General features: G+C 45.0%; 1 protein-coding gene across 1 annotated transcript; it reads left to right on the forward strand.

Moving 5' to 3' along the window:
* Nucleotides 1-828: 828 nt before the first annotated feature.
* Nucleotides 829-6,157, forward strand: LOC129011070 (PRAME family member 1). Its single transcript, XM_054445782.1, has 3 exons — nucleotides 829-3,059; nucleotides 3,456-4,034; nucleotides 4,980-6,157. The coding sequence occupies exons 1-3, from the start codon at nucleotides 2,773-2,775 to the stop codon at nucleotides 5,536-5,538; spliced, it is 1,425 nt and encodes a 474-aa protein (XP_054301757.1). The 5' UTR covers nucleotides 829-2,772; the 3' UTR covers nucleotides 5,539-6,157.
* Nucleotides 6,158-24,250: the final 18,093 nt, after the last annotated feature.

Genomic DNA, 24,250 nt, shown 5'->3' on the forward strand with positions numbered 1-24,250 from the left:
CCCGGGGCCTGGGCTTGCAGGGACCCTCGCTCTCATTTGTATGTGGGGTGCGCGAGTGATTTCAGATTCCTCACCCATCCCCATTGGCTCTTCTAGGGGAGATGCAGCTATAACACCTGTAGGTAACCCTGTGTAGGAAAAGATTGCAGAACCCACACAGGCCCATTCTGAGTTAGGCTTTCCAGGTTCCCATTAGAACACCTAGTCTCATTCTGTCAGTCCCCACCTCACTGGGTCACTTGGTCCTGATTTCCTTCAGTGAAGCCTTCACTTAGTCTTGAGATAGATCACACCCTCAGTGGTTCCTTTCTTCTACCTGAATGTGCACATGATCTGCTATGTTAGATAGCATAAAACCCAGGCGACCATTTGATATACACAGCTTTTTATTCTGTTTTCTTGGGAATGACATCACTATCTTCTTCAGGCTGTTGCAGCTCTGAAACATTTTGACAATTTTGATGGGCCAAATGTCCTCCAATAAGGAAGCCTTAAGTTTTTTTTTTTTGTCTAATATCAGGAACAGATTAATCCCTTCCCTGTATCACTGTGAAAGTCATCTATTAGCCAAACTTCATCAGTATTTGGGGAATAAATGAACGAATGAGTTTTGGACTTTTACCCTATTATTTCTTCTTTTACTTCCATAAATGTGTATCTAATTCAATCAGTTAGTCAGAAGAAAGCTGAAAACTCAATCAGGATTGACTGGGTGTGACTACAAGATCTAATCAGGTATCACTTTCTGATTGGAAGCTGGTGATTGAGAAGGGAAGGGTGGGGTTAGAAAGGGGTATAAAAGCTCCTGAGGGTACACCGAAGAGCCCCACAGCACTCGTACCTGGAGCTACTGCTTGGTTCTCTGAGAGGTCCCAGAACTCTGCAAAGTGAGTCCAGTGCTGGTAAGTCACCACCTTCTTAGGGTCATGCCCATTTGATCTGCAGCCAGCCAGTCAGGGATGGTGACACACATCCCAAAGTGGCACAGAATATTTTTCTGTCTGTTTTGTGGGATGAACAGATTTAGGCTTTCATTTTTCCTCTAAATGTAGTTTTGTCTTCATCCATCAAATTGTGATTTGTGCTTGGTTTCTGTCCTTTTAAAATTCTTATCGAAGCAGTTTTTAAAAAATATATTAAAAATTTACAGTTAGATGAATTTTTATTTCTTGACATTTGAAGATATTTGTTTTTGTGCCCTTCAATTACAGTTCATAGACTTGGTGTTATTGTGCTTCTCCAAGTGTGCTTTCATTTTCACGAAATCCTTAAAGGTATCCCACATACCAATCTCAAGAGTGCAGTTTTGCTCAGATCATGGGATTTATTTTTGCCCCTAGGATCCGTCCAAAAGTGGGTAATTGTGAGTATGTGGAAGTGATGTGTATTGGAACCTTCATCTTGGAGTTACAGTGCTCTAGAATAGCATCATAGCACTTTTACAGTTTCTGGTTAATTATTATTTATTTTTTATTTTTTGAGATGGAGTTTCCCTATTGTTGCCCAGGCTGGAGTGCCATGGTGTGATTTGGCTCACCGAAACTTCTGCCTCCCGGTTACATGTGATTCTCCTGCTTCAGCCTCCTGAGTAGCTTGGATTACAGGCACTCACCACCATGCCCAGCTAATTTTTGCATTTTTAGTAGACACGGGGTTTCGCATGTTGGCCATGCTGGCCTCAAACTCCTGACCACAGGTGATCTGCCCACCTCGGGCTCCCAAAGTGCTGGGATTACAGGAGTAAGCCACTGTGCCCGGCTACAGTTAGCATGTCTCTACATACCTTCCAAATGCTGTGGAGTACCATCACACCACTTTTACAGTTCCAGTGAATTATTTTGTGTTTTTCTGGGATGTATTCTGACTCTGTCACCCAGACTGGAGTGCAGGGCACTGAGCTGGGCTCCCTGAAAACTCTGCCTCTGGGGTTCAAGTGATTCTCCTTCCTCTGCCTCCACAGTAGCTAGGATGACAGTCATGCATGACCATGCTTGGCCAATATTTAAATTAATTAATTTGTCAATTTGCTTATTTTTGAGTCAGAGTCTAAGTCTGTCAGCCAGGCTGGAGAGCAGTGGTGCGATCTCGGCTCACTGCAACCTCTGCCTTCTGGAGTCAAATGATTCTTAATTTTTTTATATTTAGTAGAGACATGGTTTCATTATGTAGGCTAGGCTCTTCTCGAGCTCCTGACCTCAAGTGATCTGCCTGCTTTGGCGTCCAGCAGTGTTGGGATTACAGACATGAGCCACAGCACCGGGTCCATTTCTGGTAGAAAATTTTCAAAATAAAAAATAATGGCATCGATTTTAGGGAGTCCCTTTAGTGTTCCCCCAGCATGTTCATGGTGTGAACTGAGCATGTAGGCTGTCTGGGGCCACAGGAAACTCTCATTCTCATTGCTTTAAGGTGGTAAGTGGCAAGGAATTTTTCCTCAAAGAGGTAGAGCTTGGCTTTCAGGATCCTCAGTGGCACTGTCCGGTGGTTCTGGGATTCAGTGGAGCAATGGATGAAAGTTAATAAGCCAGTGGTCCCTTTGACCCCTCCCTCCTTGGTGTTTGGAAGACATTCTTCCTGGTACCAGTAGAAGCAGAAGTATAGATTTGAAGTCACCAAGTGCAGAGTGGAATTGGGGTAAAGTGGTAATTTTTCTACCTCTACCAGAGCAATGATATTGGTCCTAGGAGAAGATGAGGTGATTGTGTTTGCCCTGAGAGTGATACGTTTTCCCTGGATTTGTCTTCTAGAAATTTTCCTTGCAGATCCATCAGGATGAGCATCCAGGTCCCACCCAGACTCCTGGAGCTGGCGGGGCAGAGCTTGCTGAGAGACCAGGCCTTGGCCATCTCTGCCGTGGAGGAGCTGCCCAGGGTGCTCTATCTCCCACTCTTCATGGAGGCCTTCAGCAGGAGACACTTCCAGACTCTGAGGGTGATGGTGCAGGCCTGGCCCTTCACCTGCCTCCCTCTGGGATCGCTGATGAAGACGCTTCATCTGGAGACCTTAAAAGCATTGCTGGAAGGACTTCATATGCTGCTTACACAGAAGGTTCGTCCCAGGTGAGGTGACCCAGGAGGGCTGGTAGATAGGACTCAAGTGTCCAGGGAAAGAACAGCAGGGTCAGGCAGAGAAGTAGCCCAAGGGTGGCCCAGAGTCTTCTGATGGTGTTGGCAAGGAAGCTCAGGGAGGCTTTGGCCATTGTCCAGATCCTCAGAGAAAGGACTGCTCACCATACAGGGTCCACCGTGGGAACAGAAACCTGCCTTTACTCAGTGGAAGGTAAAGGGAATAGAAGTGGGGACCAGTCAGAATCAAAAAGGAAAAGGGATTGAGAAAAGACAAAGAGAACAGGGAGCACTGAGGACAGGAGTAGCTGACTTATGGGATGAGAATGAAAGCAAAGGTCAGGGATGGGTCCTTCTAAATTCTGAGCCTCTCCCTTACTTTACCCACAGGAGGTGGAAACTTCAAGGGCTGGATTTGCGGGATGTTGATGAGAATTTCTGGGCCATATGGCCTGGAGCCTGGGCCCTGTCCTGCTTCCCAGAGGCCATGAGTAAGAAGGAGACAGCAGAGGACTGTCCAAGGATGGAAGAGCACCAGCCCTTAAAGGTGTTCATAGACGTCTGCCTCAAGGAAATACCCCAGGATGAATGCCTGAGATACCTCTTTCAGTGGGTTTACCAAAGGAGAGGTTTAGTACACCTGTGCTGTAGTAAGCTGGTCAATTATCTAACGCCGATTAAATATCTCAGAAAGTCATTGAAAATAATCCACCTGAATAGTATTCAGGAGCTGGAAATTCGAAACATGTCCTGGCCACAACTGATAAGAAAGCTTCGTTGTCACCTGAAGGAGATGAAGAATCTTCGCAAACTCGTTTTCTCCAGGTGCCATCATTACACGTCAGACAATGAACTCGAGGGTCGGTTAGTTGCCAAATTCAGCTCTGTGTTCCTCAGGCTGGAACACCTCCAGTTGCTTAAAATAAAATTGATCACCTTCTTCAGTGGACACCTGGAACAGCTGATCAGGTGAGAAAGGATCGTGCACTTTGTATGCAAACCACAGCACAGCCTTGTTTTGCTACAGCAAACACTAGAAGGCATGTACTGTGTGACAGCCAGTGGCAACATTGCAGTGAAGGGGCCACCAGAAGGTCAACACATTGTCCCATTCAGTGTTCCATGTCCTGGGGTGGCTATCACAGGATAGCTCCAATAAGAGCAGAGGGGTCACCTGGGGTAGAAGCTAGAGAGGGACACCATGTACAAGCTAGTTAGTGGGGGTTTCAGCTCTATTGGGGGTGCACGTGTGAATTTCCTCTTACAAAGTGTGTTTCAAGTTGATATGATGTCAAAGAGACAATAGACGAGGGTATGAAAGGAGGGAAAGGGCATCAAACCTGTGCATTTCACAATAGGTCTGTCCTCACCAGCTTAGTGATCACGAATGATCCTGTCTCTGATTCCCTGTCTGTAAAAGGTTGTTCTGAACTCCAGGAAAGTCAGTTGACATGGGAAATGCGTGCTTCCGGGATGGAGGTGAGGGAGTAGGCATGACAGTGGTAAAAAGTGATAGTTGGTTTGCAGATGCAGGCATGTCAGGGAGCTCCTGCCGACAGGTAGCCCTAGCGGATGTCCCCACACCTTGCTGAGTTGAGTTCTTTGTGCACATCTCCCACTGGGTACCTGTGGCCCAGAGATGAAGTTTTCTGCTAAAAGATGAAAAAAAAAAAAGGCTTTAGAGATGTTGTGGCCTTGAACCAATCACACAAGCAATGGTGAAAGGGCTGAGGCTAACATGGGACTGCCTCTGAATGATCAGGGTCCTCAACATGCAGCAGCTTGCATGCCGACCATCCTCAGATGGTGGGAGCAAACGTGTTTGTTTGAAGCAGGCATTTTCCTTGAGGTTATTCCCCACTACCTTCATCTAATTGGTACCATTGCTCAGAACTAACTTCTTGATCTCCACAGGTGCCTCCAGAACCCCTTGGAGAACTTGGAATTAACTTGTGGCTACCTATTGGAAGAGGATGTGAAGTGTCTCTCCCAGTACCCAAGCCTCGGTTACCTAAAGCATCTGAATCTCAGCTATGTGCTGCTGTTCCGCATCAGTCTTGAACCCCTCGGAGCTCTGCTAGAGAAAATTGCTGCCTCTCTCAAGACCCTCATCTTGGAGGGCTGTCAGATCCACTACTCCCAACTCAGTGCCATCCTGCCTGGCCTGAGCCGCTGCTCCCAGCTCACCACCTTCTACTTTGGCAGAAATTGCATGTCTATGGACGCCCTGAAGGACCTGCTGCGCCACACCAGTGGGCTGAGCAAGTTAAGCCTGGAGACGTATCCTGCCCCTGAGGAGAGTTTGAATTCCTTGGTTCATGTCTATTGGGAGATCTTCACCCCACTTCGGGCTGAGCTGATGTGTACACTGAGGGAAGTCAGGCAGCCCAAGAGGATCTTCATTGGTCCCACCCCCTGCCCTTCCTGTGGCTCATCACCATCTGAGGAACTGGAGCTCCATCTTTGCTGCTAGGGAAGGCGTGCCTAGCGGGGTAGAGAAATCCAAAGTTCTCTTCCAGGCACTTGGACACTAAAATCTACTCTGTACGTGCAAGCTATTTTTCTATTTTCTTATTTCCATTTTTAATAATTCCAAAATTTTTATTAAAGACAATTTGAGACAGTGTTTCTCTATGTTGCTCCAGCTGGGCTTATGGGATCCTCCTGCATCAGCTTCCTAAAGTGCTGGGATTACTGGCATGACTGACTGTGCCCAGGCCACATGCAACTTAAAGGAAGCACAGGCAAGTGCTCAGTGTGAGGGAAAAAAAAAGATAACAGCAAGGGGCAAGGCTGGAGGGAAATGTTGAGGTGACGTCAATGAGAACTTCAGGGACCCGTGTCCTACAGAGTCAGAAAGAGAAGCTAAAGTTCTGCATTGATGATAATGTTATCCCTGCAAGGACGGTTACAGAGGAATATCAGAAACAAAGAGTGCCTGAATGAAAACTTTTAACCTGTTGTAGCAATTTTTCCATCAGAAATCTCTAGTGATTGAGTTACTGATGGAAAAATAATGAAATACTAATTTGTCTGTGATTGAGTTTCAGCTGTAGAACATCAAAGCAACCAAATAAAATTTGATCATTTTGAGTATTTCCCGCCCATTCTTGTTCTTTGTTTTCTTTTGGAGACAAAAATCTCACTTTGTCATTTAGGCTGGAGTGCGGTGGTGCAATCTGGGCTCACCACAATCCTTTCCTTCAGGGCTCAAGTGATTCTTGCACCTCAACCACTCAAATAGCTGGGACTGCAGGCACGTTCCACCAAGCGTGGCTGATTCTTGTATTTTTAATAGAGACGGGGTTTTTCCAGGTTGATCAGCCTGGTCTCAATATCCTGGCTTCGAGTGATCCACCGACCTTGGCCTCCCAAAGTGCTGGGAAAACAGGCATACAGATGATCTCCACCCATTCTTTACTTCTCCTCAGTCATCAGTTCTTTTTCTCACTTTTTTGCCCACGGGGAGCAGCTCGGTCAGGCACAAAGGGACGGGCAGAGAGGGGCCCCAAGGAGAAGATAGGAATGGGGTGGTGTCCCGCTCGCACAAGATGTGTGGATGCCAGGCCCAGAAGGCAGAGCTGGGGCCATCCATCAGGGGGCCAGGGTGAGAAGCAGAAATGGCACCTGCTTCAAGGACCTGGCCAGCTATCTGGCCACTGTGCCCATCCTGCTAACAGTGTCAAGCTCCCGGGTCTTGAAGGGAGGTTCTATGCAGATCCACCCCAGGCTGTGTTTCCAAGATCCACCCGCCCTAGGGGTGACCAGCCTGATTGCTGGGCCTGGGAAACATGAACCACTCCTGGAGGCACCCCCCTTGGCAGGGTCATGAGCCAGGCCTGTGCTCCGTGTCCCTGAGGCAGCCAACTGTGCCACGCACACCCTCTCATGGCAAAATGGAACCTGGTCCCAGGTCTGGAGTCTCCACCACAGCCTCTACCTCACTGCCCACTGCCTGCTGTTAGCCTGCAAGCTCCTGGATGAGAGTGCAGTTGGGGCTTGTTAAACCACACCCAGGAGCATTGGGTTTGTTTGTGCGGGGTTGGCCAGAGCTGCTGTGAGCCTGCATCTCACCTGTCACCTCTGCAGGGAAACACACAGAGAGGGCACAGCCGAGGCTGCGTACACTTTGGAGCTGATGGGAGCCTGGGAGAAGAGGGAGTCCTGGTCCTCCCGAGTTGGCAGGGCAGTCGCTCCAAAGGCATAACTGAAGCTGTCCAGGTCACAGTTACCAACTGAGGTCCCCCAGTGCTCTCGAGGGTCCAGGAGATCCCCCCTTCTCCTGCAGCTTGGGGGTGTCTGCTCTCACTGCCTCATCTCTCATGGCACCTGCTCTAATTTTGGAGTGTGGTTGTGGTCAAGCCCGGATGCTGTCACAGCCCAGGTGGGCCTGTGCACACTTGGGTCAGTGCTGATACACCGTCCCACTGCTGTCTTGAACCCTCTGGACTTTGGGCCTTGATGAGTGTAGAAGGGAGGCTGAGGGGGGTTGCGGACAAATCAGCACTCATCTTTGGATGCTCCTTGGTACGAGTGACCTGGGCAACATGGTTGGTGGTGGGAGGCAGACAGAATCCTAGACAGGAAGGTGAAGATCACTGGTGAGGCTCCATCTTCTGACCAAGGAGGGCCTGAAGCCCATGGGCTGCGCCACCAGTCCTAGGGACCAGAGTGGGAACATGTGTTGCCTTTTCTGTGCCTGCTCATGGCCACCTATGACCCAATCAGCACAGACTTTCTCCTGTCTGATGCCAAAAAAACCCCTGACTCAGGGAGAACATTACGAAGACCAGTGGCAGAGAGGAACTACCCACTATTGGGATGATTTTCCTGCAGAGACAAGCAACCCACTCCGGGTCCTTTTCTCTGCTGAGAGCTGTAGAGATGATGAGATGACTTTCCTGCAGAGAGCAGCAACCCACTCCAGGGCCTCCTCTCTACTGAGAGCTGTGGTGATGATGGAATAACCTGCCAGGAGGGAGGGGTCACCCACCCCAGGGCCTCCTGTCTGCTCAGAGCTGAACACTCATCAGGACACCCTGGCTGCAGAAAAAAGCTACCCACTGTGGGTCTCTGAGCTGTTCTATTGCTCAATAAAGCTCCTGTTTATCTCACTCACCCTCCACTTGTCTGCATATTTCATTCTTCCTGGTCATAGGACAAGAACTTGGGACCCGCCTAATGGTGGGGCTAAAAGAGCAATAACACAAACAAAGCTGAAACACAGCCCTTGCTCACCAAGTTGTAGGTGAAGAGAAAAACAGAAGAGCTACTACTCTTCCAGGAGCCCAGATGTGGGCGCTTCCTGAGCCAGGGCTGTGACTCCCTTTTGGGAGTTCTGCAGTTCCCGGCATTTCCAAGCTTTCAGTGTTGGTGTCACTGTGTATTCCAGTGACAACCATGGAAGATGCTTGTGCTGTGCCTGGTTCACTTGCAGCCTTGCAGAAATCTGGCACCCATGCTGGCACCTGGAGCTGTCCGCCCCACTGCTGCAGCAGCAGCAGCTAGTGACTGTCCGAAATGGCCTGACCGCCTGCTCACTCACACACCCCTCACCACTCCAGCCCTGACCCACCCTTAATAGGCATGTGCTCCAGGCCTGAAACATAAGCCAAGCGTAGTCTACCAGGCTGCATGGGCAGAATGAACCCAGTGAACCCCATCAAAACTCTGGCAAAGGTGCCCCCAGATACAGAGGTTTCTGGCCAGAAAAGTCACATTCCAAGGATTCCAGAAGAGGAAATTACTTAAACACAAAGAAAGACAATAAGAAAAGGATGGAAGAGAGGTTTCTAAACAACCAAAAAACAAGAAATGAAATGGGAGTACTAAGCCTTTATCAATAAAAACAATGAATATAATTTATCTCAATTCTGCAAGTGAAAGGCATAGGGTCTTTGAATGAGTAAAAAAATAAGACCCTACTATATGCTGTTTTCCAGAAACTCAATTCACCTATAAGCATACATGTAGATGGAAAATGAAGGGGTGGAATAAGTTATTCCATGCAACTGGAAACCAAAAAACAGCACGAGCATCTGTACTTATATCAGGTAAAATAGATGTCAAATCTCAGAATGCACTCAGGTAAAACAGAATACAAATCTAAGCTTGTAAAATAATAGACTACACTTACACAAACTATGCCTAGAAAGAACATACATCAAAATAATAGAAGCCAAAAATGACAAATCCACATGCAACATCATATTGAATGAAGAAATGTTGAAAGTATTCCCACTAAGAACTACAAGAAGACAAAAATGCTCACTTTATCCACTTGTAATCAACATAGGACTGAAAGTTTTTGTCAGAGCAATCTGGTAAGCAAAAGAAATAAAGGACATTTAAATTGGAAAGAAGGAAGTGAAACTACGTGTGTTTGCCAATGATGTGATCATATGTGCTTAGAAAACCTGAAAGATTCCACCAAAAGACTCATAGATGAGATAAATGAATTCACTTAAGTCTCAGGTACAAAATCTGTATGTACAAATCAGTAACACTCTTTTATACCAACAACAAGCAAGCCAAGAATCAAATCAAGAACTCCATCCCTTTAAAATAGTTGCAAAACAACAACAACAAAAACTGACAATAACAAAAACAACCTAGGAATACACTTAACCATTAGGTACAGGATCTCTACAAGGAGAACTACAAGACACTGCTGAAAAAAATCATAGATGACAAAATAGAAGAAAAACATCCCATGCTGATGGACTGACAGACACAATATCGTGAAAATGACCACACTGCCCAAAGCAATCTAAAAATTGCAAACATGAAACATCAATCTAAAGACATCAATCTAAAAATTGCATACACCAAAATACAAACATCATTTCCACAGGATTACTAAAAGAATCCTAAAATTCATATGGAGCCAAAAAAGACGCTGAAGAGCCAAAGCAATCCTAAGCAAAATGAACAAATATGGAGGCATCACATTACCTGACTTCAATTTATACAGTAAGGCAATAGTAAGCAAGACTGCATGGTGCCAGTATGAAGGTCAAGACATAGACCAATGGAACAGAATAGAGAACCCAGAAATAAAGCCACATGCTTACAACCCAGCGGTAGGACTGCTGCTTCTCAGTTTGTGCTGAGTGATGCCCTTTGGGGATATGGGGCCAAAGTTACTGGATTTTTCCCCCAAGAAAAACCAGAGTGAATTGTGATATCCTGTGTGATTTTTAGACTCTGACTGTTGCCATAGTGATTAGGTCATCTCCAGGTACCCAGAGACTCAGTCACCAACCAGTGTCCACATTCTTGTCATCGGTGCAAGAAAGAGTTTAGGAAGTAGGCAGAATGAAGCAAAAGGTAAGAAGTGTCTATTGCAAAGCAAAGGTAGATACTCAAGAGAGGGCTTATTCAGAAGAGTGAGTTGTGTACAAGGGAGTTTGGGTTTCTAATTTTATAGGATCTCTAAGGAGAGGTTGAAATAATCATTAGAATTTTAAGAAAAAATGGTGAAGTTTTCTCAGAACTGAGGTGTCACCTATTATTTATTTATTTATTTATTTATGTTTTGAGATGGAGTTTCACTCTTGTTGCCCAGGCCGGAGAGCAATGATCTTGGCTTACTGCAACCTCTGCATCCTGGGTTCAACCAATTCTCCTGCTTTAGCCTCTAGAGTAGCTGGGATTACAGACATGTGCCACCACACTCGGCTAATTTTGTATTTTTAGTAGAGATGAGATTTCTCCATGTTGGTCAGGATGGTCTCAAACTCCCGACCTCAGGTGATCCACCTGCCTTGGGCTCCCAAAGTGTTGGGATTACAAGCATGAGCCACTGGGCCTGGCTAGGTGTTACCTATTTTTATACTAAATATGGGCATACTCAGAACTGTTCTGGTGCTGGTGTGTGATTTACTGTCATAATGAGCGTATAATTAGGCCTGGGATAGGGCAAGGGTCAAACCCAGTGCCATGTGTGACCAATTCAGTGTCAGCCAGCTTAGCCCCATCCTGCTTGTTTGGGTCTTATTGTTCAAGGCTTATCCTTATTCTTGTAGCTAATATTACAAGCTCTTTTCTTGCTGCTGTATGAAATCACTGCTTGATATTTTCATGCTTCTCCTGTGACCAGCCAGCTTTCCTACTTTATGGGTATTTCTTTTCTTTTCTTTTCCCTTCCCTTCCCTTCCCTTCCCTTCCCTTCCCTTCCCTTCCCTTCTCTTCCCTTCGCTTCCCCTCCCCTCCTCTCCCCTGTCTTGTATTTTCTTTTCTTCTTTCTTGCTTTCTCTTTCTTTCTTTTTCTTTCTTTGTTTCTTTCTTTCTTTCCACTTTAAGTTCTGGGATACACGTGCAGAATGTGCAGTTTTGTTACATACGTATACACATGCCATGGTGGTTTGCTGCACCCTTCAACCCGTCATCTACATTAGGTATTTCTCCTAATGCTATCCCTCTCCTAGCTCTCCACACCCCAAGAGGCCCTGATGTGTGATGTTCCCCTACCTGTGTCCATGAGTTCTCATTGTTCAACTCCCACTTATGAGTGAGAACATGAGGTGTTTTGGTTTACTGTTCCTGTGTTAGTTTGCTGAGAATGATGGTTTCTAGCTTCATCCATGTCCCTGCAAAGGAAATGAACTTTTTTTTTATGGCTGCATAGTATTCCATGATGTATATGTGCCACATTTTCTTTATCCAGTCTATCATTGATGGGCATTTGGGTTGGTTCCAAGTCTTTGCTGTTGTGAATAGTGCTGCAATAAACATACGTGTGCATATGTCTTTATAGTAGAATGATTTCTAATCCTTTGGATATATACCCAGTAATGGGATTGCTGGATCAAATGGTATTTCTGGTTCTAGATCCTTGAGGAATTGCCACACTGTCTTCCACAATGGTTGAACTAATTTACACCCCCATCAACAGTGTCAAAGCGTTCCTATTTCTCCACATCCTTTCCAGCATATGTTGTTTCCTGACTTTTTAATGATCACCATTCTAACTGGCATGAGATGGTATCTCACTGTGGTTTTGATTTGCATTAGAGAAATGCAAATCAAATGACCAGTGATGATGAGCATTTTTTCACGTTTGTTGGCCGGATAAAAGTTTTTTTTTTTTTTTGAGAATTGTCTGTTAGTGTCCATCACCCACTTTTTGACGGGGTTGTTTGTTTTTTCCTTGTAAATTTGTTTAAGTTTCTTGTAGATTCTGGATATTAGCCATTTGTCTGATGGATAGATTGCAAAAATTTTTTCCCATTCTATAAGTTGCCTGTTGACTCTGATGATAGTTTCTTTTGCTGTGCAAAAGCTCTTTATTTTAGTTAGATCCCATTTGTCAATTTTGGCTTTTGTTGCCATTGGTTTTGGTGTTTCAGCCATGAAGTCTTTGCCCATGCCTATGTCCTGAATGGTATTGCCTACATTTGCTTCTAGGGTTTTTATGGCTTTACATCTTACATTTAAGTCTTTAATCCATCTTGAGTTAATTTTTGTAGAAGGTGAAAGGTAGGGGTTCAGTTTCAGTTTCCTGCATATGGCTATCCAGTTTTCCCAACACCATTTATTAAATAGGGAATCCTTTCCCCATTGGTTGTTTTTGTCAGGTTTGTCAAAACAGGTTGTAGATGTGTGGCATTATTTCTGAGGCCTCTGTTCTGTTCCATTGGTCTACATATCTGTTTTGATAACTGTACCTTGTTGTTTTGGTTACTGTAGCCTTGTCATATAGTTTGAAGTCAGGTAGCGTGATGCCTCCAGCTTTGTTCTTTTTGCTTAGGATTGTGTTGTGTATTCGGGTTCTTTTTTGCTTCCATATGAACTTTAAAGTAGTTTTTTCTAATTCTGTGAAGAAACTCAATTACAGCTTCATGGGGACAGCATTGAATCTATAAATTACTTTGGGCAGTATGGCCATTTTCATGATATTGATTCTTCAGACCAATGAGCATGGAATGTTTTTCCATTTGTTTATGTCCTCTCTTATTTCCTTAAGCAGTGGTTTGTAGTTCTCCTTGAAGAGGTCCTTCACATCCCTTGTAAGTTGTATTCCTAGGTATTTTATTTTATTTTATTTTATTTTAGCAATTGTGAATGGGAGTTCACTCATGATTGGCTCTCCGTTTGTCTATTGTTGATGTATAGGAATGCTTGTGATATTTGCACATTGATTTTTGCATCCTGAGACTTTATTGAAATTGCTTATCAGTTTTAGGAGATTTTGGGCTGAGACGATGGGGTTTTCTAAATATACAATCATGTCATCTGCAAACAGAGACAATTTGACTTCCTCACTTCCTATTTGAATACTCTTTATTTCTTTCTCTTGCCTGATTGCCCTGGCCAGAACTTCCAATACTATGTTGAATAGGAGTGGTGAGAGAGGGCATCCATGCATTGTGCTGGTTTTCAAAGGGAATGCATCTAGCTTTTGCCCATTCAGTATGATATTAGCTGTGGCTTTGTCATAAATGGCTCTTATTATTTTCAGATACATTCCATCAATACCTAGTTTATCTAGTTTTTAGCCTGAAAGGGTGTTGAATTTTATCGAAGGCCTTTTCTGCACATATTGAAATAATCATGTGTTTTCTGTCATTGGTTCTGTTTATGTGATGGATTACGTTTATTGATTTGTGTAAGTGGAAACATCCTTGCATGCCAGGGATGAAGCCAAGTTGACCATGGTGGATAAGCTTTTTGATGTACTGCTGGATTCACTTTGCCAGAATTTTATTGAGGATTTTTGCATTGATGTTCATCTGGGATATTGTCCGAAAATTTCCTTTTTTTTGTTGTGTCTCTCCCAGGTTTTGGCATCAGGATGATGCTGGCCTCATAAAAATGAGTTAGGGAGGAGACCCTCTTTTTCTATTGTTTGGGATAGTTTCAAAGGAATGGGAGAATTCGGCTGTGAATTCTTCTGGCCCTGGACTTTGTTTTGTTGGTAGGCTATTAATTATTGCCTCAATTTCAGAACTTGTTATTGGTTTAGTCAGGTATTTGACTTCTTCCTGTTTTAGTCTTGGGAGGGTCTATGTGTCCAGGAATTTATCCATTTCTTCTAGATTTTCTAACTTATTTGCATAGAGGTGTTTATAGAGTCTCAGATGGTAGTTTGTATTTCTCTGGGATCAGTGGTGATATCCTCTTTACCATTTTTTATTGTGTCTATTTGATTCTTCTCTCTTTTCTTCTTAATTGATCTGGCTAGTGGTCTATTTTGTTGATCTTTTCCTCAAAACCAGCTTCTGGATTCATTGATTTTTTGAAGGGTTTTTCGTGTCTCTATCTCTTTCAGTTGTGCTCTGATCTTAGTTATTTCTTGTCTTCTGCTAGCTTCTGAATTTGTTTGCTCTTGCTTCTCTAGTTCTTTTAATTGCAATGTTAGGGTGTCAATTTTAGGTCTTTCTCCCTTTCTCCTGTGGGCATTTAGTGCTATAAATTTCCCTCTAAACACAGCTTTAGCAGTGTCCCAGAGATTCTGGTACATTGTGTCTTTGTTCTCATTGTTTTCAAAGAACTTATTTATTTCTGCCTTAATTTTGTTATTTGCCCAGTTGTCATTCAGAATCAGGCTGTTCAGTTTTCATGTAGTTGTGCAGTTTTGAGTAGGTTTCTTAATCCTGAGTACTAATTTGATTGCACTTTGGTCTGAGATACCATTTGTTATGATTTCCATTCTTTCACATTTGCTGAGGAGTGTTTTACTTCCAATTATGTGGTCAATTTTAGAATAAGTGTGATGTGGTGCTGAGAAAAAATGTATATTCTGTTGATTTGGGGTGGAGAGTTCTGTAGATGTCTGTTAGGTCTGTTTGGTCCAGAGCTGCATTAAAGTCCCAAATAACGTTGTTAATTTTCTGTCTCGTCGATCTGTCTATTATTGACAGGGGTGTTTCTTTAATCAGCAGGTAGAAGAGTCATTAGATATTCCAGGAAAGGAGAGGATTTCAGAGACTGGAAATTGCCATCCCTTTCTTCCTTCTCTGGGTTTCTTTGGAAGAATCTTGGACAAGTCACTCTGACTGGGACTTTTGCCATTTTCTGGCTCTTATATTGAGTTTTGTTTTACCTTGTATTCTATTGGTGAGTTCTTATTTTATCTTTGTTTGCGGTTTTCTGTCTTCCTGAGACCAATCACTGCTATTCCTATGTCATGCCCATAAAGTTTTTTTCTTCTCCTTTATAAACATTTTATTAATAAAAATTGTATCCTTTCATGGGGTACAGTATGATGTTTTGATGTATTCATACCCTACAATGTGGAATAGTGAAATCAAGCTAATTGGCATTCCTACCACTTCATATTTTTCCTTTTTTTATGGGAGACGTTTAAAATTTACTGTCTCAGTATTTTCAATTAGACAATATATTATTACCAACTAGAGTCACCTTACTGTGCTATAGATATACAACTTACTCCTCCTTTTTAACTGAAACTCTATTTTTTAAAACATTATGCCAAAACATATCTGGACACATTTGGCTTTTGGGATCCCACCCTCTCCTCTGAGATGGGAGAACAGTGCAGCATGCCCTGTGGCCAGACCCAGAATGATCCTGATGGAATTAGAAAAGAAACTGCACCTCTTTTCTCTTCCAGATCTGAGGTTGACCATAGTTGAAGGTCTGGGATTTGAAAACTGCTGGGATTGGAATCCTGGCTCTCACCTCACTCCCACCTACACCAGCAGGATATATAGTCCATGGGAAACATCTGGGAACAGCTCTCATGTGAGTCCTAATAATGAATAAATTGTATACACCTTTACAATTTTATTGAACAGGGTTATTTCATGAGTGTTATATTGTTCTTGGGTTGTTTTCTCTCAATAACATAAATGCCTTGAATTTAAAATGTCCTACAAAGACCTTGAGTCGTTGTCTTCATGCTGGCTCTTCACTTACTCTTCCCAACTTCACTGAGTCAAGACCAAGCTCTAGGAGGTGCCGTCAACCCATCGCTTTTCCTCAGGCCTCACATCCACTCCAGAAACCATAAGAGCAAGTCACATTGACGCTACCTCTAGGATGTCTCCAGGCTGTCTGCAGCCACTCCAGGTGATGGCAAGACCTCCTGCCTGGGCATTGCAGTGGACACCTTATGGTTGCCCCTGCCTCCTGGTTACCTCTCTCAGGGATCAGAGTCCTCCTGGCCATAATGGGGAACTGGAAAACAGGCCTCAGGTGGCCTCACCACACTAGTCCAAAACTGCCAATGACTCCTGGGCCACCCCTGCCACTGGCTGCACCTCTGCAGCCTCATCTGCCTGTGCCACTTCATGACATGCCACTTTCAACCCTGGTCTTCTCATTTTCTCTGTTCCCCCTAAGTCCATGAGTTAGAGGCTGTGTTCATTTATGTACATTCTGAGTTGGTTTCCACTCTAGAAAAAATGCTGGGTGAATGGGGCAGGGTGCGGCTGATGTCTCTAGGCCCCAGGTGAGTAGAAGGGAGGCTTTTATCAAATGGGTTCTGTGAGAGAACCCCAGGCCCAGAGGACATCTCTGCAATGACTTCATGGTATGTACATATATGTGTGTGTGGTGTGAGAACTTAGAAAGTCACAACCTTCCAGGATGGAGCTGGCCTCATATAGATTAAGATAGTTTTGCACTTGGCAGATAAATGTGAAATACCTCATGTCCCTGTCTGGGCAAATCCCCCAGGAGTTCAGCAAGAAGACACAGGACCTGTGGACAGGAGGCCACTGTGTGAAAACTCTCATTTGAGGATCATTTTCAAAGTTGCACTTGAGACCCCAAGTGCCTTACGTCCTTCCCACTCACCAAAGAACCCCAGCTGAGCCAGCCCTGACTCCAGACACAAGAGCCCAGGGAGGAACTGGGAGAGAGGGACACCCGCTGTGACCTCAGGGCATGGAAGGAGCCCTGACCTTTCTGTTGATGATGCCTTCCCCACACCCAAGTGCCTCTGGCCCTGAAGCTTCCAGGGAACCCTGCGTTCCATCCATGCCCTCCTCTGCTCCCTCCAACCCTACTTCTTCTAAAGTCCCATGCATTTGTCTCCATGTGAGTGCCCCAGTCTCAGGCTCTGGCAGTGGCTAAGAGGCTCGGGGTTCCTGTGCCTGTCTGGAGGCAGCCTCACTCTATGTGGCCTCACGTGGGTTCTTGGATTTCTTTCTTCACCGGGTCCCCTGAAAGTGTACAGTAGATGCATCATCTCTAGAAGAGCCAATGGTGATGGGTGAAGACCGAGAACCCTCTCAGGCATGCACATGGAAAGAGAGAGAGCTGTCCCTGGAAGTACAGGCCTGGGGTAGTTCCTGGGCACTTCTGTCTCCTCTAATAAAAGAGGCCAGTGACTTTGGCCACAGAATACACACCCACTTCCCATGGGTTCATATCCAAAGAACAAATTCCTTGAGGCTCGCTGGTCCATGCACTCGAGATCCCCAGGGTACCTTGAGTTATTATGTCAAAAGAAGAGAGAAACCAGCTAACACTAGTCCTAATACTTATACAAATACCAAGAGGGATGTTTTCTTCTTGCTCTTCCAGGGAATGTGCTGAGTTAGCACCTTTTTTCTTTTTATTGGAGCTGCTGTGGCAGGGAAGACAGTGGTGAGGGGCTTCCTTTGAGTAAAAAGCAGGTAAATTCAGCCCCTGCTTGCTCCACTGTCTCCCCCTCCAGGGCCTCTGTGTCCTGATGTAGAGTCCAGCCTGTTCTTCCCAGGCTCACATTCCTTATGCCCAGAGAAGCACCAAAAAAGAAAGTCCCAAGAAACAGGAAGGAACGCCACCAGCAAGAGACCTCACACTCACGGGCCTCAGAGATATTCATGGCCTGAGGAGCACAAAGGAGAGTGTGTAGGGAGGGGATCCCCACTTAGAAAGAAGCAGGACAGTGCCCCAAGGCCTGGAAGATGCTGGCTGCCTCCTCTGTGCTGTGCTGTGGGGAAGGCCGTCACCATTTTAACCCGTCTTGGTGAGTTTTTCCAAGGAAATAAAGAGCTTGAGTTCTTAGTGTTTTGAATTACGGTGCACTTAATATATATTAACTTTCTTTGTTTTATTTTGAGATGGAGACTGATTGTGTCACCCAGGCTGGAGTGCAAAGGCACAATCTCGGCTGACTGCCACCTCCGGCTCCCTGGTTTAAGCGATTCTTCTACCTCAGCCTGCTGAGTAGCTGGGATTACAGCCGCTCGCCACCATGCCAACCTAATTTTTCTACTTTTGTAGAGATGGGGTTTCACTATGTTGGCCAGGCTGGTATGAATTCCTGACATCAGGTGATCTGCCCTCCTTGGCCTCCCAGGTGCTGGGATTATGGGCTGAGCCACTGCACCTGGACAATATTAACTTTTTTCTTTCATTCTCCTGCACATTTCTAATTGGCAGTGGGAGAGTAGTGAATGTTGTGACAAAAAGTGATGAAAGGATTTGGGATAACCATCATTTTCCACATGGATTATGTAGATAGCTTTGTAGGACATGGGGCTCCCACCTGTAATCTCAGCACTTTGGGAGCCCAAATTGGGAGGATGACTTGAGTACAGGAGTTCAAGACCAGCCTGGGCAACAGTGAGACCTCGTCTCTACAAAAGATAAACAAAATGAGCCAGGCATGGTGGCACACACCTGTATTTCCAGCAAATTGAGAGGCCAACATGGGAGGATCGCTTCAGCCTGAGAGGCCGAGCCTGCAGTGAGCTGAGATTCCCACTGCACAACAGTCTTAGAAGCAGAGTGCGGCCCTGTCTTTAAAAAGAAGAAGAAACAAGAAAAAAAAAAAAAAAGAAAAGAAAAGAAATGATGGCTCTTCGTGTTGTATCCTGCACAGGCATTTTTTTTCTGATCTGCATGGCAGTTCCAAGCCAGGTATATTCTGCTGAGCTCATTTTCCAGCTGCCTTGCTTCTTGTTTATGTTTCTCAGCAGCACCCAGAATAGCAGGCAGCACATCCCTGGCACTCAGTGGAAGTTTTGTTGTTGTTGTTTCTTGAGGTAGAGTTTCGCTCTTGTTGCCCACCCAGCCTGGAGTGCAATGGCACTAGCTCAGCTCCCCACAACCTCCACTTCCCGGGTTCAAGTGATTATCCTGCCACCACGCCTGACTAATAGGAAGGGGAGGCACTGGGCGTTGAGACTGTGAAATGTACCAAAATCTTCTCTGTGGTTTTTCCCCAGAGTCTCCCCCTTCAGCGCCACCTGACAATCTTCAGCCCTGGACAATGCGAGACTTTTTCAACTGAGGATCACCGTGCTTCTTCCGGATCCACCAGAAAGTGCCGGTTAGCCTGATAGGCCCCGGTTTGACTTACATCTAGCAAGGCCTTCATCTGGCTTGCAGGAATAGATGGGGGTCACTTGGATGACAGAGACTTCAGTCCAGACCCCATTCTCCCTCATTCCCTCCTGCAAAGTTCAATCCTCACAGTCCTGTGAGGCTGTGACAAATGCAGAAACAGAACAGCACCATATCCAAAGTGCCTCCCTTGCCCTGGCCTCATGATAAGGCTTCCTCCCTCTGACCTGTCCCTTGTCTTTGCATCCAGGGTGGATGCTTACCACTGACCCTCTCTCCCCAGGTCTCCTTGCTAGAGTGACTTTCTGCCCCTGGGGTTGGGTGGGGCAGCCGATGGAACCTCATGTAGACCATGGCAAAATCAAATGGCCTTGGAAACTCACAGCCCCACATCCAGGCCCCAGTCCTTGCAGGGTCTCAGATCCAAGTCACCATTTTATCAGGGATATAGCTCTGTGAAAGCCAGAGAACCCGGTCCCCAACGCTGCTGCCATCTCTCTCCTCCCCATTTACTCTGGCCCCCATCAGCTCCTCTGGGCCACTCCCTTTCTGGAGTCCCCCTGGCTCAATCTGGCGGCAGTGAGTTCCCAGATCTCCCCGACCCCAGGCTGCTACAGGCACCTCCCTCAACATCCACTGTCTGCTCTCAGAGTGACCTTCTCCTCATATCTTTATTGGAGGAGAAAAGAGGGGCAGCCTCTGGTCTTGGGGAAGATAGTTATAAATGTGATCTGGAATGAAACCCTCTTGAGGACTAGAGGAGGCCAGCAGGGCCTGACCAGAGATTTTTGACTGTTAGAAATGCACAGAGGACAAATACCACAGGAAAAGCGCTGACTCAGAAACAGACTCACTGCATTGCAGGTGCAGCCTCATCAGCTCTAAGGCTGAGCCAGCGGAGCCTGGGAAGGGATGGCCCCCACACTGGGACCTGTCCCAGGCTCTGCCAACAGCCTGGCACTTCTAGGAGAACCGGAGGAATCAGCTCTTCCTGTGCAAGGTAGACAAGGTTCCCCTCCATTTATCCCGGGTGCCTCTTTAGGTCCAGAGCAGCAGTTGAGGAGCTCCCTGCTTTATGCCTTGCTGAGGGCACCAAAATAGCTCAGTACCATTTGGGGAGAATTTATTAGTCGCTGCTAATTCCAGGGAGAGTGTGTCTTAGCATCGTTTGTGGCCATACTCCTGGGTGCAGGAGAGATCGGCTAACATTTCCAGGAAGCAGAGGACTCAGCTTCTCTGACAGCTCAGGCTGGGGGAGGAAAACGGAAGTTCAGAAATATTTTAGAGACCCCGATGAAAAGCTTGGAGAAGCTTTAGAATCCCAGTAGAAATTCAGTGAGCAGAATTGAGGTCAGGCCGTCCCTTCAGATGGACTCTAAAGGCTGCTCTGACCTGGACAGCAGAGGAGCACCTTCAGAAGCACAGGCAACAGGAACACGGTAGAAAGACCCCCCAAACTGCAGGATTCTCGCTGGGGTCCTGAGGATGGTGCAGGATTCCCCCAAGGGGTCCATTTCTCTCCTGAATTCTGCAGATATGCTTCCACTCTTCATGCTTCCAGATTGAAAACTCTCCCTCTTTAGGTCTGATCATACTCCTCCTCTCTGGGCTCTGCCCCAGCTCACCCACTCAGATTCACTCTTCCCAAGCTGGTATTCTGAGGGAAGCCCATCACGTTTGTGAGTAATGATGCTTCACCTTCCAGTAGGAGCCAAGAATGTATCTGCCCTCTCTGCCCTCAAAGACCCTGTGATGCTTTAAGAGTCTGCATTATCTCTTCTGTAATTATGTTTTTTTTAATTTTTAAACTCAATCTAGAAGGAAGCCTTTCAATCCTCTTGTCTAAGTGCCCACAAAATACCTGCCATGTTTTATGTTGTCTTGCTTCCCTCCCAGGGTCCCATTAAAACACTCAGTCCTGTCCGGCCCAGGCCCCACCTCACTTTGTAAGGTAGGCCTGATTTCTTTCAGTGAATCCTTGACCTAACCTCGAGATAAATTACACCCTCAGTAGTTCCTGTCTTCCACCTGAATGGGCATATGATCTACCATGTTAGGTAGCACAAAACCCAGGTGACCAGTGGATACACCGAGATTTTTATTGTGTCTTTTAGGGATGACATCACTGTCTTCTTAAAGTTGTTTCAACTCTGAAACATTTTGATGCTTTTGATGTGGCCAAAGGTTCTCTAACAAAGATACCATATATATATACATTTTTCTAGTGTCAGAAACTGATTAAACCTTTCCCTGTATCACTATGAAAGTCACATAGTGACTTTACCAGTGTTTATGGAATAAGTGAATAAATGAGTTTTAGACCTTCACCCTATTATTAATTCTTTCACTTTTATGAATCTATATCAAATTTAATCACTTAATAAGAAGAAAGTTGAGAACTCAATCAGGGTTAACTGGATGGAAGTTCAGGATCTAGCTGGATGTCATTTTCAGATTGGAAGTTGGTAATTGAGAAGGGGGTCGTGGTGAGAAAGGTCAATAAAAGCTCCTGAAGATGCACAGAAGAGACCTAAAGCCCTGGGTCCTGGAGCTACTGCTTGATTCCCGCAGAGGTCCCAGCACCCTGCAAAGTGAGTCCAGATCTGGCAAGTCACCACTTATTAGGATTGGGAATGTGCCCGTTCGATCTGATCTTCTATACAGCACATCATACAAAAAAGTCTGGAAGACACTAGCACACACATTGTGAAGAGAAGTCACAGATAAGGGGAACATTATACAAGATGTTTGCTCTGTGTTTTTGGAATGTTTTGCATTGAGAATTCTGTCCAGAGAAGGGAATAAGGATGAAAAACAAATGAAACTCACCCACATGTACCTCTATGTACCTCTTACCATGCTGGACTTTCTTTTGTTTTGTTTTCTTTTCTCTTTTTTTTTTTTTTTCTTTCTTTCTGTTATGGCATCTCACTCTTTTGCCCAGGCTGGAGTGCAGTGGCATGATGTTCAATCACTGCAACCTCCACCACCTGGGTTCAAGCAATTTTCCTCCCTCAGCCTCCCCAGTAGCTGGGACTACAGGTGCATGCCACCATGCCTCGTTAATTTTTTTTATTGTACTTTAAGTTTTAGGGTACATGTGCACAATGTGCAGGTTAGTTACATATGTATACATGTGCCATGTTGGTGTGCTGCACCCAGTAACTCGTCATTTAACATTAGATATATCTCCAAATGCTATCCCTCCCCCATCCCCCCACCTCACAACAGGCCGCTGTGTGTGATGTTCCCTTTCCTGTGTCCATGTGTTCTCATTCTTCAATTCCCACCTATGAGTGAGAACATGTGGTGTTCGGTTTTTTGTCCTTGCGATACCTTGCTGAGAATGATGGTTTCCAGCTTCATCCATGTCCCTACAAAGGACATGAACTCATCCTTTTTTATGGCTGCATAGTATTCCATGGTGTATATGTGCCACATTTTCTTAATCCAGTCTATCATTGTTGGACATTTGGGTTGGTTCTAAGTCTTTGCTATCGTGAATAGTGCCACAATAAACATACATGTGCATGTGTCTTTATAGTAGCATGATTTATAATCCTTTGGGTGTATACCGAGTAACGGGATGGCTGGGTCAAATGGTATTTCTACTTCTAGATCCCTGAGGAATTGCCACACTGACTTCCACAATGGTTGAACTAGTTTACAGTCCCACCAACAGTGTAAAAGTGTTCCTATTTCTCCACATCCTCGCCAGCACCCGTTGGTTCCTGACTTTTTAATGATCGCCATTCTAACTGGTGTGAGATGGTATCTCATTGTGGTTTTGATTTGCATTTCTCTGATGGCCAGTGATGATGAGCATTTTTTCATGTGATGATGAGCATTTTTTCATGTGTCTTTTGGCTGCATAAATGTCTTCTTTTGAGAAGTATCTGTTCATATCCTTCACCTGCTTTTGCATGGGGTTGTTTGTTTTTTTCTTGTAAATTTGTTGGAGTTGATTATAGATTTTAGGTATTAGCCCTTTGTCAGATGAGTAGATTGCAAAAATTTTCTCCCATTCTGTAGGTTGCTTGTTCACTCTGATGGTAGTTTCTTTTGCACCCAGTAACTCATCATTTAGCATTAGGTATATCTCCTAATGCTATCCCATGCAGCCACAAAAAATGATGAGTTCATGTCCTTTGTAGGGACATGGATGAAGCTGGAAACCATCATTCTCAGCAAACTATCACAAGGACAAAAAACCAAACACCACATGTTCTCACTCATAGGTGGGAATTGAACAATGAGAACACATGGACACAGGAAAGGGAACATCACACACTGAGTGAGTTTCTTAATCCTGAGTTCTAGTTTGATTGCACTGTGGTCTGAGAGACAGTTTGTTATAATTTCTGTTCTTTTACATTTGCTGAGTGCTTTACTTCCAACTATGTGGTAATTTTTGGAATAAGTGTGGTGTGGTGCTGAGAAGAATGTATATTCTGTTGACTTTGGGTGGAGACTTCTGCAGATATCTATTAGGTACGCTTGGTGCAGGGCTGAGTTCAATTCCTGGATATCCTTGTTAACTTTCTGTCTCATTGATCTGTCTAATGTCGACAGTGGGGTGTTGAAGTCTGTCATTATTATTGTGTGGGAGTTTAAGTCTCTTTGTAGGTCTCTCAGGACTTGCTTTATGAATCTGGGTGCTCCTGTAGTGGGTGCATATATATTTAGGATAGTTAGCTCTTCTTGTTGAATTGATCCCTTTACCATTATGTAATGGCCTTCTTTGTCTCTTTTGATCTTTGTTGGCTTAAAGTCTGTTTTATCAGAGACTAGGATTGCAACCCCGGCCTTTTTTTTGCTTTCCACTTCCTTGGTAGACCTTCCTCCATCCCTTTACTTTGAGCCTATATGTGTCTGTGCACCTGAGATGGGTTTCCTGAGTACAGCACACTGATGGGTCTTGATTCTTTATCCAATTTGCC

The sequence above is a fragment of the Pongo pygmaeus genome, chromosome 1, assembly GCF_028885625.2.
Source record: "Pongo pygmaeus isolate AG05252 chromosome 1, NHGRI_mPonPyg2-v2.0_pri, whole genome shotgun sequence".
NCBI classification, from domain to species: domain Eukaryota; kingdom Metazoa; phylum Chordata; class Mammalia; order Primates; family Hominidae; genus Pongo; species Pongo pygmaeus.